This window comes from Phyllobates terribilis, unplaced genomic scaffold (assembly GCF_046119375.1).
Source record: "Phyllobates terribilis strain yellow unplaced genomic scaffold, ASM4611937v1 Scaffold_4__5_contigs__length_816908805, whole genome shotgun sequence".
Lineage (NCBI taxonomy): Eukaryota > Metazoa > Chordata > Amphibia > Anura > Dendrobatidae > Phyllobates > Phyllobates terribilis.
This window is the reverse complement of record NW_027362764.1, coordinates 742622201-742641422: the sequence shown is the minus strand read 5'-3', so window position 1 is coordinate 742641422 and position 19222 is coordinate 742622201. Positions and strand designations below refer to the sequence as shown.

General features: G+C 43.2%; 1 protein-coding gene across 4 annotated transcripts in view; it reads right to left on the bottom strand.

Annotated features, from left to right (window-relative positions):
* Window positions 1-19222, bottom strand: part of TAF2 (TATA-box binding protein associated factor 2) — a 249454-nt gene that overhangs the window by 67024 nt on the left and 163208 nt on the right. For all 4 annotated transcript variants that reach the window (XM_073679808.1, XM_073679810.1, XM_073679809.1 and 1 more), the window contains exons 12-16: window positions 16828-16982; window positions 12013-12127; window positions 8221-8330; window positions 5675-5740; window positions 1269-1521 (exon numbers count right to left, since the gene is read on the bottom strand). In XM_073679808.1, coding sequence (XP_073535909.1) covers window positions 1269-1521; window positions 5675-5740; window positions 8221-8330; window positions 12013-12127; window positions 16828-16982 — 699 coding nt within the window. The remainder of the gene's footprint in view (window positions 1-1268; window positions 1522-5674; window positions 5741-8220; window positions 8331-12012; window positions 12128-16827; window positions 16983-19222) is intronic.

Here is a 19222-nt window from a genome sequence, read left to right as displayed (position 1 = left end):
AACGTTTCTTAGAAATTGAAAAATAAGTCGCTGCCATCTTAATTTTAAATTGATTTTTGAGGGTTTTTTTAATGAAAATTTTAAACTTTTTTTTTTTTTAATTAAAAACACAGTCAATACAAAAAAAAAAAATGCTGCAGGTGATCAAAGCTTTAATCTTACCACTTATCCCTGCCATCAGCTACAATAAACCCAGGAAACCGAACTCCAGATCTATCAACCCGAATTTTGCAATGACCCCCATCTCGTTTCACATACATTGCCATGTACAGAGTTAATAGCCGGTTTATCAAATTCTGGAACAGTCGGAAACTTCTTGCCGCAGCGTTCTTTTCTGACTTGTCAGTCTGGAAGTCGTCCACGTACCCCAGAATACGCTCCGATGGAGTAAGGGAAACATTTTCAGAATATACATGATTAATTATGTCGGTTACACCCTTCCAAAATCTTTCAGGTCCACAATATATGAAGGAGATCTGCAGAATGTGATCTGTACACTTAGGACTTATGGAGTCATCCTATATTAAGAAGCTGAGACCTTGGATAAATCCGATACAATGCAGATTTGACAATCTACGTGCTTCATTCAGTAAAGGGTGAGGACTATCTCCAAAATCTCTCTCCCTTGTCAGGGAAGTTTCGCCCGTCACCTCTGGGGACTCTACCTAATAAGTTGTGTCGCAGCTGCAAGAACCTACAGCAGTGACTTAACTCCGACGCCGGTCAGTATATGTGACACTCTCCTTATTCCGTTTTTCCTTCATAGATCAAAGCCCTCTAAGTGGTAGAGTGTTATAGTAAGCCATTGCACAAACCAAAGAAAAGTAATGCTGTAACCAAGTGGCCATTCCTGTTCTAACCCCTTTTAAGCTCCTGAAGTGGCTTCACATTCTGCCATACCCTATATATCAGGTTAACAGCTGGTAAATAAACACAACAAACACTCACCTTCCGTTCCTGCGACGTCAACGCTGAGCTTCCTGTGAAATTGTGATCCCTGCAGTCAATCAGTGGCTGCTATTAGGCTATTTGGGACCCATGCTCTCAGGATTGGGGACCAAGTGACCCCCAGCGATCATATATTTATCAACTATGCTGTGGACAAGGTGGTAAATAGTATACACATAGGCACGTTTGCATACGGTGATGGCTGCAGTAATCTACACATATGTGAACATTTTTCCATCCCCTTAGCTCAAACTTTTGTACATGGAGGGACTATAATGATTTTTAGTAGCCTGTGCTTGAGAGGTTTTGCAGACTCTCACCTTGGCTAGGCAGAAGCACGCCATCATCCGGACTCGGTAGAAGCACTGCTCTTGCTCCAGGATGTCAGTCAGAGCGAGACGAGAGGCCGGAGTGGGGAAGTTTTCCAGAGCTAGAATGGACTCTTCTTGGGCCACCACATCCCTCTCGTAGCGGAGCTGATACTGCCACATAAAATCGGCCTGTTCAAACTCCACCTTCCTCAGCAACGACATGTCCGGATCAATCCGTATCCAGAGTAATGGGGAGTCTGCACTGCAGCGAGAAAAAAAAAAAAAGTATATATATGATTTGTGGACTGTTTAGGTGGCACGTTGTGTGTGTGTGTGTGTGTGTGTGTGTGTGTGTGTATATACACACACACATATATATATATGTGATGATAAATGGTTGCATATCAAATTGGAAGAGTGTTTCATCAAGTGCGGTACCACAAGGCTCTGTCCTGGCCCCAGTGTTGTTCAACATTTTTATAAATGATCTAGATAAAGGAACTGAAACTAATCAAATTTGCAGACGATGCAAAAGGTAGGAGGGATAGCTAACACCAGAGAAGATAGAGAAAGGATTCAGAAGGATCTACATACACTTGAGCACTGGCCAGTGACTAATAGAAAGGCATTTAACAGGGAGACATGCAAGATTCAACATCTGGACAAGAAAAACGAAAATGATATTTACAGAATGAGAGGAATAGAACTAAGCAACAGCACGTGTGAAAAAGACTTGGGTATACTAACAGATCACAGACTGCACATGAGTCAACAGTGTGATGCAGCAGCAAAAAAAAGGCAAACACAGTTCTGGGATGTATTAAGAGAAGCATAGAGTCTAGATCACGTGAAGTCATTATCCCCCTCTACTCCTCTTTGGTTAGACCTCATCTGGAATGCTGTGTCCAGTTCTGGGCACCACATTTTATAAAAGACATTGAAAAACTGGAGCAAGTTCAGAGAAGAGCTACCAAAATGGTGAGCGGACTGCAAACTATGTCCTATGAGGAACGGTTAAAGGATTTGGGAATGTTTAGCTTGCAAAAGAGAAGACTGAGAGGAGACTTAATAGCTGTCTATAAATATCTGAAGGGCTGTCACAGTGTAGAGGGATCATCCTTATTCTCATTTACACATAGAAACACGAGAAGCAATGGTATGAAACTGAAAGGGAGAAGATACAGATTAGATATTGGAGATAACTTTTTGACAGTGAGGGAGATCAATGAGTGGAACAGGCGGCCACGAGAGGTGATGAGTTCTCCTTCAATGGAAGTCTTCAAACACAGGCTGGACAGACATCTGTCTGAGATGGTTTAGTGAATCCTGCATTGAGCCGGGGGTTGGACACGATGACCTTGGAGGACCCCTCCAACTCTCACATTCTGTGAATCTATGATATATTGTAGGGATTCCCTCAGGTCCACAAATGTATTTTTGCAGGGATGCCAGGTGTTCCGGCATTACAGATTTTTTTCTATTGTTCATTTGCTTTCTTAATGCAAAATTAAGCAACTTCCTAAACAGTCTTCATTAAATTAATTTTTTGACAATTTTGCTGGTGCAGAGTACCATCAAGTCTTATGTAGCAGAGTGCTTTTATAAAAATGTTAAAAACCCGTCAGAGCTCCTGTTTCTGACAACTCGCTTGGCTCCCTCCTCCCTTGTCTCAGTATCACAGGCAGTAGTAAGGAACGGGTTGTACACAGCTCTCTGCCAGAGAGGAGAGAAAGCGTCTAAGGGAGAGTGGAAAAAACTGGCGACAAAGAAGGTATAAAAGGGAAAATCTATGCAGAATAGAAGCTGTGCTGACATATGAGCTACTGAAGACAGCAGCACCCTAGATACACACACAGCTCAATTCCAGCCTATGTTACTGGGAGAGAAACTCGCATAAGGCAAAAATCTAAAACTTGGATCAGGCTGAAAACTGCATATCAGGGAATCTGATATAATGAATGAAGGAATGAAGACAGCAGAATGATTTTTTTTTTTTCCAGGTCAAAAGGTGTTTATTACCTTTCAGGATTAGCCTGATGTAGGCCAAAAGCATTGGCTCATGTTGGCACTGTGCAACAAAAAGTGGTAGTCTACACTATCTGATGCGAACATATTCAATGAAATAAAAAGTAAAAGTCAAACGTATAGGATCCTATATGTGATGGATGACAGAATATAGCATATATTGGAGGAACCCATTTAATGGGAACTTGTCAAGACCTTTTAGATCCCTAGTGCAGAACGTAGGCCCCAATTCAAGATGCCAGTCTTGATGAGAGAACATGCTGGAGTCAAACACTCCTGATTCATTAATGAATCAAGAGTGTCTGAAAGGTGGCTCGTCACAAATTTGTTGAGTAGGGTTTCACCACCCAGTCCTGACCTAGCACTACCCACTTTGTCTGGATTGAACAAAAATTACATGAGAACACTAGAAGTCACGACATTTTAGAGTAGCCTAGCTTTGAGTCAAAACTTTGTGACTTTTCACAAGCTTTTTATTTGAGAATTCTGGCGTAAACCCTTTGGTGAATTGGGCCCATAAACTTTAAAAACATGTGTCGAAGGCCATCAATCAAACCAGCAAGGGCCAGGCAGCGCGACTGATTGGGAGGGAGAAATTTCTTGGGAGATTCTTTGGTAGTATTTAACATCTCGTGGGTAACTTTTCAGGATTTAAATTTTCAAATACTGGATTAGCATCTACAGTACTGGTCACAAGTTTGGACACACTGTTCATACAGTGATTTTTCTTATTCTAATTGGAATGTGCACATTGTAGATTCAGATCGTAGGCAGCATTCAAAAAAACGTAAAGAAACACGTGTGAAACAAACTAGAATGTGAGTTACACCTTAGATTGCTCATAGTACCCCAACTTTTACTCTAATGACACCTTTCCACCCTCTTGTCAATGTCTCACGCAGCTTCATCGGGTCATCACCTGGAATGAAGAGTTAGAACTTGTCGCAAGTTAACTTATGGAATCATCGACTTTCAGAAAGTGTTTGTGACCATCAGGTGTGTTTTGCGGAGGCAGTGATGGTGCACAGCTCCATATAGCGCTGAGCCTTAGTCCACAACTGCTCTAAGACAGAATATGGCAAGAACCAGTAGACTAAGTAAAAAGAAACGACAGTCCATCATTATTTTAAGACATGAAGGTCAGTCAATTCAGAAAATTATTAGAACCTTAAAGGTATCCTCACGTGTAGTCATGGAAACAAATAATAGCTATGAGGACACTTGCTCTCATGAGGCCCGCACCAAGAAATTAAGACCAAGAATTACCTCTGCTGCAGAGGATAAGTTCATCAGTTATCAGCCTCATAAACCTCAAACTGACAGCACCTCAGCAGAACAGCCTCATAAATCATGCACAGACATAACCTAGCATGTCTTTATTTCAAACTGTGGCAGAGTAGCCACTAATGAAAACTGCAAACAAGAAGAGACTTGTTGGGGCCAAGCATCGTAAGGACTGGCCAAAAGGTCAGTGGAAAGCTGTATTGTGGTCTGAGGAGTCAAAATTTGAGAATTTTTGGAACCAGCCACCATGATCTTGTGAGATGTAGGTTGCAGGTGAGCGGATGGTTTCTACATGTGTTGTGCCCACAGTGAAGCATGGAGGGGGAGGTGTGATGGTTTGGGGGGATGGGGGAGGTTTGATGATGATACTAATGGAGATTTATTCCAAACTCATGGCTCAATTACCCAGAATGGCTTCCATAGCATTCTGCAATGACATGCAATCCCATCTGGTTTGCACTTAGTGGAACCACCATTTGAGTTGAACAGGACATGGACCCAAACACACCTCCAGGCCACGTAAGCGCTGTGCGACCAAGAAGAAGAGGTATGGAAGCGGAGTCAGAAGACATGGCCTCCACAATTACCAGACCTCAACCCAATGGAGATGTCAGGGATGAGTTGGATGCAGAGTGAAGGCAAAGAAAGCCAAAAAGTGCTCTTCACCTTTGTGAACTCCTTCAGGACTGTGGGAAGCCATTCCAGGTGACGATCTGATGAAGCTGCTTGAGAGGATGCCAATGGTATGCAAAGCTGTCATCAGAGTATAAGGAGGAAGGTATTTTGAGGAATTTAATATTCAACACGTTCGGTTTGTTTCACTACTTATCGCTTCCATATGCTCCTACGTGGTGTTGCTGCCTTCAGTCTGAATCTACAATATGCACTTCCCAACAAGAACAAGGAAAACCATTGCACATGTAGGTGTGTCCAAACTTTTCACCAGTACTGTATTGTGATCCAGCACAACTGGAAAATTAACCCACAGACCGCTGATGTCAATGGGCTGCATGTAACGCTCACCTTTCCCCATGGTAGTACTGCAAACAAAAGACATAAAACATTCACCCATTCACCTTCCTCACAGCGGATTTACATTTACTTACTCCATAGCAGAAAGGTCCATGTCGACCTCTTCCCCATTCATCAGTGGAATTTTCTTCTTTTTATTTCTGCACGAAAAGATGCAAAAAAGTTCATTTTTTTTAGTCATAAATTCCGATTTTGTAAACTTTTGGCTTCTTTTTCCTTAAATTCATCTTAAAAAGAAAACATTATGCAAAACAAACTTCATGAAATATCCTAGCACATTGTGGACACCGCCCTTAAGCAGTGCTTTATGACTCCATGGTTTCAGACAAAAAACAAGTCAGATCCTGCGTAATCCTTCCCTCTATCTGCTCCAAACTTGCTGTAATACTTATAGCCGCCTGAAACACGTCAGAGTTTTACATGCGTTTTTCCATGCTGCATGTAAACTTACATAAATTTGGACAGGGACGTTTTTATAGAACAAACAGAGAGCCGCCTTTTCCCTCTTGCAAAATTAGTAATTTTGCAATTTTCACACTTGCCATTGAGCTATTTTGACTTGCATTTACGGTACTTTCAGGAAAAATTTACAACACACTCCTTATCATCAGAGGTAAGATTACAATGACGGGTAATATCTCTATACATAGCAGATAACACAGGATCCACAATTCACAATAGGTGATGTCACAGCTCACCTCCTCCGCCTCCTGTACAATGACTGATAACACCTCTATATACAGTAGATAACATAGGATCCACTATTCACAATAAGTCATGTCACAGCTCACCTCCTCCTCCTGTACAATGATTGATAACACCTCTATATGCAGTAGACAATAGGTGATGTCACAGCTCACCTCCTCCTCCTGTACAATGACTGATAACACCTCTATATGTAGTAAACAATAGGTGATGTCACAGCTCACCTCCTCCTGTACAATGACTGATAACACCTTTATATGCAGTAGACAATAGGTGATGTCACAGCTCACCTCCTCCTCCTGTACAATGACTGATAACACCTCTATATGTAGTAAACAATAGGTGATGTCACAGCTCACCTCCTCCTGTACAATGACTGATAACACCTTTATATGCAGTAGACAATAGGTAATGTCACAGCTCACCTCCTCCTGTACAATGACTGATAACACCTCTATATGCAGTAGACAATAAGAGGACCCACCATTGACAATAGGTGATGTCACAGCTCACCTCCTCCTGTACATTGACTGATAACACCTTTATATGCAGTAGACAATAGGTGATGTCACAGCTCAACTCCTCCCCCTGTACAATGATTGATAACACCTCTATATGCAGTAGACAATAAGAGAACCCACCATTGACAATAGGTGATGTCACAGCTCACCTCCTCCTGTACAATGACTGATAACAGTTTTATATGCAGTAGACAATAGGTGATGTCACAGCTCACCTCCTCCTCCTGTACAATGACTGATAACACCTCTATATGTAGTAAACAATAGGTGATGTCACAGCTCACCTCCTCCTGTACAATGACTGATAACACCTTTATATGCAGTAGACAATAGGTAATGTCACAGCTCACCTCCTCCTGTACAATGACTGATAACACCTCTATATGCAGTAGACAATAAGAGGACCCACCATTGACAATAGGTGATGTCACAGCTCACCTCCTCCTGTACATTGACTGATAACACCTTTATATGCAGTAGACAATAGGTGATGTCACAGCTCAACTCCTCCCCCTGTACAATGATTGATAACACCTCTATATGCAGTAGACAATAAGAGAACCCACCATTGACAATAGGTGATGTCACAGCTCACCTCCTCCTGTACAATGACTGATAACAGTTTTATATGCAGTAGACAATAGGTGATGTCACAGCTCACCTCCTCCTCCTGTACAATGACTGATAACACCTCTATATGTAGTAAACAATAGGTGATGTCACAGCTCACCTCCTCCTGTACAATGACTGATAACACCTTTATATGCAGTAGACAATAGGTGATGTCACAGCTCACCTCCTCCTGTACAATGACTGATAACACCTCTATATGCAGTAGACAATAAGAGGACCAACCATTGACAATAGGTGATGTCACAGCTCACCTCCTCCTGTACATTGAGTGATAACACCTCTATATACAGTAGATAACACAGGATTCACCATTCACAATAGGTGATGTCTCAGCTCACCTCCTCCTCCTGTATAATGACAGATAACACCTCTATATGCAGTAGACAATAAGAGGACCAACCATTCACAATAGGTGATGTCACAGCTCACCTCCTCCCCCTCTCCTCAAAATGACCTTTGATCAAACGTAGGACATATTGGCTTTAGTACAGTGCGGTCACACGATGAACTGAGAATCACCCTGAGCCGCCCGAGGCTGTATATAAGGAAGGCAAATAAGCCTCTGTGTATTCTCTGCACTCGGGCTTCTGTTTAGAAGAGATTGGAAGGAAGGATGTTATGAAACCGGATCCCCCTGATGTGTTGTAAGGACACTTAGCAATGTATCAACAGCGAGGGAAGATGTAGTCATGGCTCAAGCTCCGGCCGACGCTGCTCTAGGAACAGATAAGGGAAGTCAGGAGGAAATGTCAGCGAATCACCTTCTACTCTTTGAGTGACAGGGAATGTCGTGCTTCAAGCTGTTCTCTTCAATTTGTAGCGTGTGGTTAAAAGATCCGTCGAGCTCTTGCACCGTCACTTTAAGAGGACCCTGTGGTGGGAAAGGAAAAGAGATGTAATAAGCTGCAAAACAAAACATGTATAGGGCAAAGCAGAGGACAGAAGTGCTCAATCCTCCGGGGCCGCAAATATCTGTCATTTATTTTTTCCTTCTTTATCTTTTAAGGGCCATAGCTTTAATTTGTTTTTGTTTGTTTTTTAAGTAGATGAGTTTCAATTTTCAATGACGTAATTCGCTTTGCCATACGGGAAACAAAAAGATTTTGAAGTGGGGCAGTTTTTACTGGTACCATTTCGGGGTCCAAACTGTTTCTTTTATGCAATTATTGTAGGATACAAAATTAACATTTAAAAAACAAAACAAGAAGCAAGTCTATAATTTCATTTTTTCTTCTAATTTGTCGTTCACAGTATAATAGACACGTGGTCAAAATTGTTGTTACCCCTCATTTAGTGAAAGAAAAACCCACAATGGTCACAGAAATAACTTGAATCTGACAAAAGTAATAATAAATTAAAAATCTATGAAAATAAACAAGTGAAAGTCAGACATTGCTTTTCATCCCTGATTCCACAGAATGTTTAAAAAATTAAACTCATGAAATAGGCCTGGACAGAAATGATGGTACCCCTGAAAATAATGTGACAAAAGGGACATGTTTAATCAAGTTGTGTCCACTAATTAGCATCACAGGTGTCTACAATCTTGTAATCAGTCAGTGGCCTGTATGTAGGGCTACAGATACTCACTGTGCTGTTTGGTGACATGGTGTGCACCACACTCAACATGGACCAGAGGAAGCAAAGGAAAGAGTTGTCTCAGGAGATTAGAAGATTATAGACAAGCATGTTAAAGGTAAAGGTTATAAGACCATCTCCAAGCAGCTTGATGTTCCTGTGACTACAGTTGCACATATTATTCAGAAATTTAAGATCCATGGGACTGTAGCCAACCTCCCTGGACGTGGCCGCAGGAGGAAAATTGATGACAAATCAAAGAGATGGATAATACGAATGGTAACAAAAGAGTCCAGGAAAACTTCTAAAGAGATTAAAGGTGACCTTCAAGCTCAAGGAACATCAGTGTCAGATCGCATCATCTGTCGTTGTTTGATCCAAAGTGGACTTCATGGGAGACGACCAAGGAGAACACCATTGTTGAAAAAAAAAAAAATCATAAAAAAGCCAGACTGTAATTAGCCAAACTACATGTTGACAAGCCACAAAGCTTCTGGGAGAATGTCCTATGGACAGATGAGACAAAAATGGAAGTTTTTGGCAAGGCACATCAGCTCTATGTTCACAGATGGAAAAATGAAGCATATCAAGAAAAGAACACTGTCTCTACTGTGAAACATGGAGGAGGCTGTTATGTTCTGGGGCTGCTTTGCTGCATCTGGCACAGGGTGTCTTGAATCTGTGCAGGGTACAATGAAATCTCAAGACTATCAAGGTATTCTAGAGAGAAATGTGCTGCCCAGTGTCAGAAAGCTTGGTCTCAGTCGCAGGTCATGGGTCTTGCAACAGGATAATGACCCAAAACACACAGCTGAAAACACTCAAGAATGGCTAAGAGGAAAACATTGGACTATTCTGAAGTGGCCTTCTATGAGCCCCGACCTAAATCCTATTGAGCATCTTTAGAAAGAGCTGAAACATGCCGTCTGGAAAAGGCAACCTTCAAACACGAGACAACTGGAGCAGTTTGCTCATGAGGAGTGGCCAAAATACCTGTGGAGAGGTGTAGAAGTCTCATTGACAGTTACAGGAATCGTTTGATTGCAGTGATTGCCTCAAAAGGTTGTTCAATAAAATATTAAGTTAAGAAGAACAATCATTTCAGTCCAGGCCGATTTCATGAGCTTAATTTTTTTAAAAAATTCTGTGGAAGCAGAAAAGCAATGTCTAACTTTCATTTGTTCATTTTCATAGATTTTTAATTTATTATTACTTTTGTCAGATTCAAGTTATTTCTGTGACCATTGTGGGTTTTTCTTTCATTAAACGAGGGGGTAACAATAATTTTGACTACATGTCACATCTTTTTTTTTTTAGATTTTTCTATTTACATTGGGAAATAAAATTTCAGACTGAAAATTGCAAATCTGCCAATGTAGTGCCCAATACATTGTGTCCAGCCTGTTCTTCTGGAACCACGCACCCGTCAAATAAGTGGACTCTCCTCACTACATTAATGTCAAGCATGTGTTGTGGGTGCTAACTTTGGATTAGGCACACTGTGGGGTTCAGAAGGGAGGGGGACATTTAGATTTAGGAGCGCAGATTTCGCTGGATTTTTTTGTCGATGGGAGCCACATCTCTTTTCCAGCACCTTTGTGCTATCAGTAACGTGGACACCCGCTATACTTCTGTTAATATGTGACGGGTCTAAGTGGGGACTTGACTTTTGTGGGTTAAGTTGAAGCTTTTTTTGGTGGCATTTTGGGGTAGAGACCATTTTGGATCAGTTCACAATTAACCGGTGCACTACGCTGAGCACTTACATCGGGTTTTCCATCTAAATATCTGAAACACATGAGCCCCCTTCCTCTCCCGGCCTCCTATATGTTGCGATCGCTATCGATCGTGGCACTGAGGGGGTTAAACAGCCCAGGGTGTTGCAGGCACCAATCCTGACAGTCAGGGCTCAGCTGTCACGTAAGACGAGCTCCCGGTGGCGATTGCGCGTGCCCTGCACGACCGCCATGTCATGCCCATACGTCACAAGTTCGGAACCCCTTCCGGATCATGACATATGGGTACGTCAAAGGTCGTGAAGGGGTTAAAGCAACCAGTCTGCACTTATAATTCACTCAGCTTGAGAGAGTGATATCAGCTGCCTTGTCCTCATTAACACTTTCTCCTGAGATCATTGGAATGATGTAAGGAGGTCATTTTGTGGCAGGGCTCAAATTCAGTGGAAATGGGGATTTTGTGATTAAGTTAATTTTTATGGGAAAAAAAATATAAATTTGCAATTATTTTGCTTTTCATCTGATCGCTCTTCGTAACAATTTAGAGATTACGGAAATTGCTCTACTATAAAAACAGAAGCATCAAATTTGTGAAAAACAAAAATTTGTCTCAATCTCAAAATTTTTGGCCATGACTGTAGAAAATCTATGAATAAATGGACAGCTGGGTGTCACGAGTTCGGGACGTAGCCCTATATACCCCAACATTGTCCAAGTCATTGCTGACGGTGTCAAACTGCGCAGGGAAACGCTACTTTGACAGAAAGAATGGTAACACCCGGTTGTCACAGTATTGATCTATTCCTAGGAGGCTTAACAGAGGAACGTCACAATGCAAAATTATATGAAAAGATGCCAAGGAATTGTTATTTCATAGGAAATGCAAGAATTTAGTAAAATAAGCCTATGAAGAGATAGTAGGTTCTTTTCGAATCCTTGTTCAATTTGGGTTGAGGAGTCCAGTGGGCGGTTATTTCTGAAGCTGCCCTCATGTAAGTGGTCAATTATCAATTAAGCACCTCCCACTGGACTCCTAAGCCCATAATGAGCCTAGATCATGTTTAACTTTACCAGCTGTATTGGATTGCACTGCAAAACACAGAGAGAAGTTTGTGCCCAGAAAAATCAGCTCACTGTTCATTGTATACGACGGGCGTTCTCATCTAATAGTAGATTGTGTTATGTTTAACAGAAAAATTACAAGAGCGAGCCAGACAACAAAGGAGCAGAGCATCTTACCACGTATTTCTGTGTCCCCAGGACGGTGCACTCCTGCTTTATCTCCAACTCTAAGACATTACGTTTTCTGTTAAAAGCGAAGCTGCCGTAAAACTTCACCACGCCGCTCTGGTCTCTGGAAGACGACGTTAAGGAGTGGCTCTACGGCAAGATGGGGCGACCGATCCCCCGATATCATCATGAATATGTGCCCACTAATTGATATTTAAAGAGAATGTGTCAACAGAAAATTACTTTTTATTGAGTACCTTTCACATGTCAGGGGCTACCCTTTTTATTTCAGAAAACAGCGGGCAGACGGATGATTTTTACTAAATATCAATAATTTAAAAAATTAAAAATGCCCAAAAGTTTCCCTAGTGATGCCCTAAAGGACCCGATTTTCCAGCAAAATTTGGGTTCCATAATCCTTTGCAGTTCCAATCCACTGGCAAATTATGAGATCTTGCAGTTATCGTAAAAACATGCGCTTTTTTAACCTTTAACAACAAGTTCGACAGCCGACATCTATCTCGAACAGCAGTGACTGGAGCTAGCTCCCATCACTGCCGTCTAACCATTTAAATGCCGCAATGAGACAAAGCCTGCCATCTTAGATCTCCTGTGAAGCACAGCCTTGGGCTGGTCTTCATTGGAGACTGTCAGTTATACTATATAGTGTGAGCGATCACAGGTTCAACCCACCCCTAAGATCCCTATAAAATTGAAGTCGGGTTTCTCATTCAGCACCATTGCTACCAGTGAATAATATCTGGCCCCTCGCCCCTGGGCAATAACATCCGACCCCTCGCCCCTGGGGAATAACATCCGACCCCTCGCCTCTGGGGAATAACATCCGACCCCTCGCCTCTGGGGAATAACATCCGACCCCTCGCCTCTGGGGAATAACATCCGACCCCTCGCCTCTGGGGAATAACATCCGACCCCTCGCCTCTGGGGAATAACATCAGACCCCTCGCCTCTGGGGAATAACATCCGACCCCTCGCCTCTGGGGAATAACATCAGACCCCTCGCCTCTGGGGAATAACATCCGACCCCTCGCCTCTGGGGAATAACATCCGACCCCTCGCCTCTGGGGAATAACATCCGACCCCTCGCCTCTGGGGAATAACATCCGACCCCTCGCCTCTGGGGAATAACATCCGACCCCTCGCCCCTGGGGAATAACATCCGACCCCTCGCCTCTGGGGAATAACATCCGAACCCTCGCCCCTGGGGAATAACATCCGAACCCTCGCCCCTGGGGTATAACACATGGTTCCTCGCCCCTGGGGAATAACATCCGTTCCCTCTACCCCAGTGTATGATAACTGGCCCCACTGCCCCCAATGTACAACAACCGAACCCATTGCCCACAATAACCTCTGAGCCTCCCCATGCCAGAGAGGCTGGTGGTGCAGAGCTCACTGATACCAGCGCAGTCCTGTAATAGGCGCCAACGGTGTAACAAGTCCGTTCATGACTTTTTGGTCTTCTTAAATCTTCCCCCATCACCTGTGAGTGATATTATTGAGAAGTGGAAGGAACCGCAGCAAGTTAGCCACGAAGTGGAGACCCCGTAATGTTACAGAGCGGCATCACTGAGTGCTGAGGAGCAGAGGCAGAAAAGTCACCAACGCTCTGCTGACTCCATAACTGCAGAGTCCAGACCTCCTCTGCTACTAACATCAGCACAAACACTGAGCTCCCGCCGGAAGCTTCATGGCAGAGCAGCTGCATGCAGCCGTACATCACCAAGTACGATGCAGAGCGTCGGATGGAGTGGTGTAAAGCCGCCGCCACTGGACTCTGGAGGAGACATGTTCTGTGCAGTGATTGACCACACTTCTCTATCTGGCGTCTGATGGAGGAGTCTGGGTTTGGTGAATTCCTGGAGAACGTTTCCTGCCTGACTATATTGAGCTTTTCTCTACAGTCAGGATAACGCTATAGGCTTGTTTTCAGGGGTCGGCCTCGGCTCCTTACTTCCAGAGAATGGAAATCTTAATGCTTCAGCACAAGACATTTTGGACAATTGTAGTTTCCTACCTAGTGGGAACAGTTTGGAGAAGACCATTTTCTGTTCTCAGTGCACAAGGTCCATACAGACATGGAGGGGGAGTTTGGTGGAAGAACATGACCAGTTGCACAGAACCCGGACCCCAATCCCATCCAACACCTTTGGGATGTAACAGAACAGAGATTGTGAGCCCGGCCTCTCCTCCAACATCAGGGTCTGACCTCACAAATGCTCTTCTTGATAAATGGGCAAAAATTCCCCCAGACGCCTCCAAAACCTTGTAGAAAGTCTTCCAAGAAAAGCATATCTGTTATATCTGAAGATGGGGAACCAGCTCTATATTAATATCTATGGATGTAGAATGGGATGTCATGAAAGCTTCTGCAGGTGCAATGTGGAGGGGGCACATACATATACATATATATATATATATATATATATATATATACACTGCTCAAAAAAATAAAGGGAACACAAACAACAGAATATAACTCCAAGTAAATCAAACTTCTGTGAAATCAAACTGTCCACTTAGGAAGCAACACTGATTGACAATCAATTTCACATGCTGTTGTGCAAATGGAATAGACAATAGATGGAAATTATTGGCAATTATCAAGACACCCTCAATAAAGGAGTGGTTCTGCAGGTGGGGACCACAGACCACATCTCAGTACCAATGCTTTCTGGCTGATGATTTGGTCACTTTTGAATGTTGGTTGTGCTTTCACACTCGTGGTAGCATGAGATGGACTCTACAAACCACAGAAGTTGCTCAGGTAGTGCAGCTCATCCAGGATGGCACATCAATGCGAGCTGTGGCAAGAGGGTTTGCTGTATCTGTCAGCATAGTGTCCAGAGGCGCTACCAGGAGACAGGCCAGTACTCCAGGAGACGTGGAGGGGGCCGTAGAAGGCAGGGCTGTGGAGTCGGAGTGGGAGTCGTGGAGTCGGTGCTCATTTTGGTGGAGTCGGAGTCGGTATAAAAGGGACCGACTCCTAAAATATACACTCCTCAAAAAAATAAAGAGAACACTCAAATAACACATCCTAGATCTGAATGAATGAAATATTCTCATTGAATACTTTGTTCAGTACAAAGTTGAATGTGCTGACAACAAAATCACACAAAAATCATCAATGGAAATCAAATTTATTAACCAATGGAGGCCTGGATTTGTAGTCACCCCCAAAATTAAAGTGGAAAAACACACTACAAGCTGATCCAACTTTGATGTAATGTCCTTAAAACAAGTCAAAATGAGGCTCAGTATTGTGTGTGGCCTCCACGTGCCTGTATGACCTCCCTACAACGCCTGGGCATGCTCCTGATGAGGTTGCGGATGGTCTCCTGTGGGATCTCCTCCCAGACCTTGACTAAAGCATCCGCCAACTCCTGGACAGTCTGTGGTGCAACGTGACGTTGATGGATGGAGCGAGACATGATGTCCCAGATGTGCTCAATCGGATTCAGGTCTGGGGAACGGGCGGGCCAGTCTATAGCTTCAATGCCTTCATCTTGCAGGAACTGCTGACACACTCTAGCCACATGAGGTCTGGCATTGTCCTGCATTAGGAGGAACCCAGGGCCAACCGCACCAGCATATGGTCTCACAAGGGGTCTGAGGATCTCATCTCGGTACCTAATGACAGTCAGGCTACCTCTGGAGAGCACATGGAGGGCTGTGCGGCCCTCCAAAGAAATGCCACCCCACACCATTACTGACCCACTGCCAAACCGGTCATGCTGAAGGATGTTGCAGGCAGCAGATCGCTCTCCACGGCGTCTCCAGACTCTGTCACGTCTGTCACATGTGCTCCGTGTGAACCTGTTTTCATCTGTGAAGAGCACAGGGCGCCAGTGGCGACTTTGCCAATCCTGGTGTTCTGTGGCAAATGCCAAGCATCCGGCACGGTGTTGGGCTGTGAGCACAACCCCCATCTGTGGACGTCGGGCCCTCCTACCACCCTCATGGAGTCAGTTTCTAACCGTTTGTGCAGACACATGCACATTTGTGGCCTGCTGGAGGTCATTTTGCAAGGCTCTGGTAGTCCTCCTCCTGTTCTTTCTTGCACAAAGGCGGAGGAGCGGTCCTGCTGCTGGGTTGTTGCCCTCCTACCAGGGCTGTGGAGTCGGTAAGCCAAACCTGCGACTCCGACTCCTCAATTTCCTTTACACCGACTCCACGACTCCGACTCCCACTCCCACATATATTGCTTATATTTAAATAGATAGATAGATAGATAGATAAAGTCATAGAGGGATAGATAGATGGAGGGATGGATGGATAGATAGATGGAGGAATAGATAGATTAATAGAGGGATTGTACTCAGCCTCATTTTGACTTGTTTTAAGGACATTACATCAAAGTTGGATCAGCCTGTAGTGTGTTTTTCCACTTTAATTTTGGGGGTGACTGCAAATCCAGGCCTCCATTGGTTAATAAATTTGATTTCCATTGATGATTTTTGTGTGATTTTGTTGTCAGCACATTCAACTTTGTATAGAACAAAGTATTCAATGAGAATATTTCATTCATTCAGATCTAGGATGGGTTATTTGAGTGTTCCCTTTATTTTTTTTAGCAGTGTATATATATATATATATATATATATATATATATATATATATATATATATATATATATATATATATATATATATATATATATATATATATATATATATATATATATATATATATATATAGCTGTTATATCTTCAGCCCTCATTTCCTACCATCTACTGCATCCCCAGGACCTGATCACTACACCTTCACACTGTGCTCTTATTGAAATTCGGTAATAAAGGATACACCCATTGCTTTATTAGCGGCTGGATGTCTTTTCCAGACACGTTGGAGATGGATTTCAAAAACCCAGATGTGGAAACCAACATCTGACTCCACATATGGGACTGAAACTTCTGAGATGAAGCGGTGCTGGCCAGGCTTAAAAGCTTGTTGAAAACCTAGAGGGGGAGAAATAAAAAAAAAAAAAAAAAATGAATAATTACAAGAAGGTTTACCAGTAAGGAACATAAGACAGAACCAGGCAGTGGTGCCAGCGAGAGACAGAAAAACATTATCACATGTGAAATGGAGCAGTGTACCAGAAGGACTATGACCGGGGAAGATGATCCTTTCATGTCAGCGCTCAGGAGAAGCCAGTCCGGAGCGCGGCTGCACTGTGCCGATTTATTACTACGCATCTATTACTGGCAGAATACACGGAGCTTGTGTATATATACTGTATATAGTCATTCCATCCAGCCACACAATACTCCACTATCCATGTTCAACGTAGATTATCCAGGGATCACAAAAAAAACAAAACTACGATTGAAGACTTCTATGGAAGGAGAACTCACCACCTCTCGTGGCCGCCTCTTCCACTCATTGATCACCATCACTGTCAAAAAGTTTTTTCTAATATCTAATCTGTATCTTCTCCCTTTCAGTTTCATCCCATTGCTTCTCGTGTTTCCATGTGTACATGAGAATAAGGAATCATAGAATCATAGAATGGTAGAGTTGGAAGGGACCTCCTGGGTCATCTGGTCCAACCCCCTGCTCAAAGCAGGATTCACTAGATCATCTCAGACAGATGTCTGTCCAGCCTCTGTTTGAAGACGTCCATTGAAGGGGAACTCACCACCTCTCGTGGCAGCCTGTTCCACTCATTAATCACCCTTACTGTCAAAAAGTTTTTTCTAATATCTAATCTGTGTCTCCTCCCATTTAGTTTCATCCCATTGCTTCTAGGGGATGATCCCTCTAGACTGTGACAGCCCTTCAGATACTTATAGACAGCTATTAAGTCTCCTCTTAGGCTTCTTTTTTGCAAGCTAAACATTCCCAGATCCTTTAACTGTTCCTCGTAGGACATAGTTTGCAGTCTGCTCACCATCCTGGTCGCTCTTCTCTGAACTTGCTCCAGTTTTTTTATGTCTTTTTATAAAATGTGGTGCCCATAAACTGAACACGGTATTCCAGATGAGGTCTGCCCAAGGAGGAGTAGAGGGGGATAATTACTTCACGTGATCTAGACTCTATGCTTCTGTTAATACATCCCAGAACGGTGTTTGCCTTTTTTGCTGCTGCATCACACTGTAGACTCATGTGCAGTCTGTGATAAATTAGTATACCCAAGTCTTGTCACACGTGCTGTTGCTTAGTTCTATTCCTCCCATTATGTAGATGTAATTTTCATTTTTCTTGCCTAGATGTATGATCTTGCATTTCTCCCTGTTAAATACCATTCTATTAGTCGCTGGCCATTGTTCTAGCTTATTTAGATCCTTCTGAATCCGTTCTCTGTCTTCTCTAGTGTTAGCTTTCCCTCCTAGCTTTGCATCGTCTGCAAATTTGATTAGTTTACCTTCAGTTCCCTTATCTAGATCATTTATAAAAATGTCGAACAACACTGGGGCCAGGACAGAGCCTTGTGGTACCGCACTTGATGAAACACTAACAATTGGATGTGAAACCATTTATTACTACTCTGAGTACGATCACTGAGCCAGTTCTGAATCCACCTAACCATAGCCTTGTCAATCCCACACTCGATCAATCACATACTTTCAGACCCCTGATGCTCCTAAACTGCCCCCATGCCTTTCATTCAGGTATTGTAGGATTATGATTTTTTTTTTCTTTACGCTAATGCATATATTTCAGCAAAATCAACTTCTGTACATCACCTCGCTCTATTCTAATGAGCCAGGACTAGTCCAGTAAGGCGTTTACTCGCTGACAATCGCTGGGTTCAGCAGCTGCAGTCCCAACACCAGGACATGATGGACAATCCCTGGACTGCCGACATCTTCAAAGTTTGCTCTTCTCCCTGTCACAGTTTTGCTAGTAGTTTGTGCACAATCTCCCATTATGTGTGCAACGTCCCTTGCACACATCATTCTCTCCTTGCTGCTGACATTGCTCAACTCCTCTGCCATCACTTCAGTGCCAGAGCACAAAAAAATCACCCTGCATTCGCTTTGCTCATGTGCCATCACTTTAGTCCACGCACATCACTCTCTCCTCTCTGCGGTCATTACTTGGGTATAGATGTGTAGCGAGCAATGTCAGCAGCGAGGAGAGAGTGTTGTGTCTTCCTGCACAGGGCCAGTGTGCACGTAACGGAAGTTTATCTTCAGAGAGCGCTGACTCTGGGAAAACGAAGAAGTAGCCATAATTTATAAAAGTGGGTTGA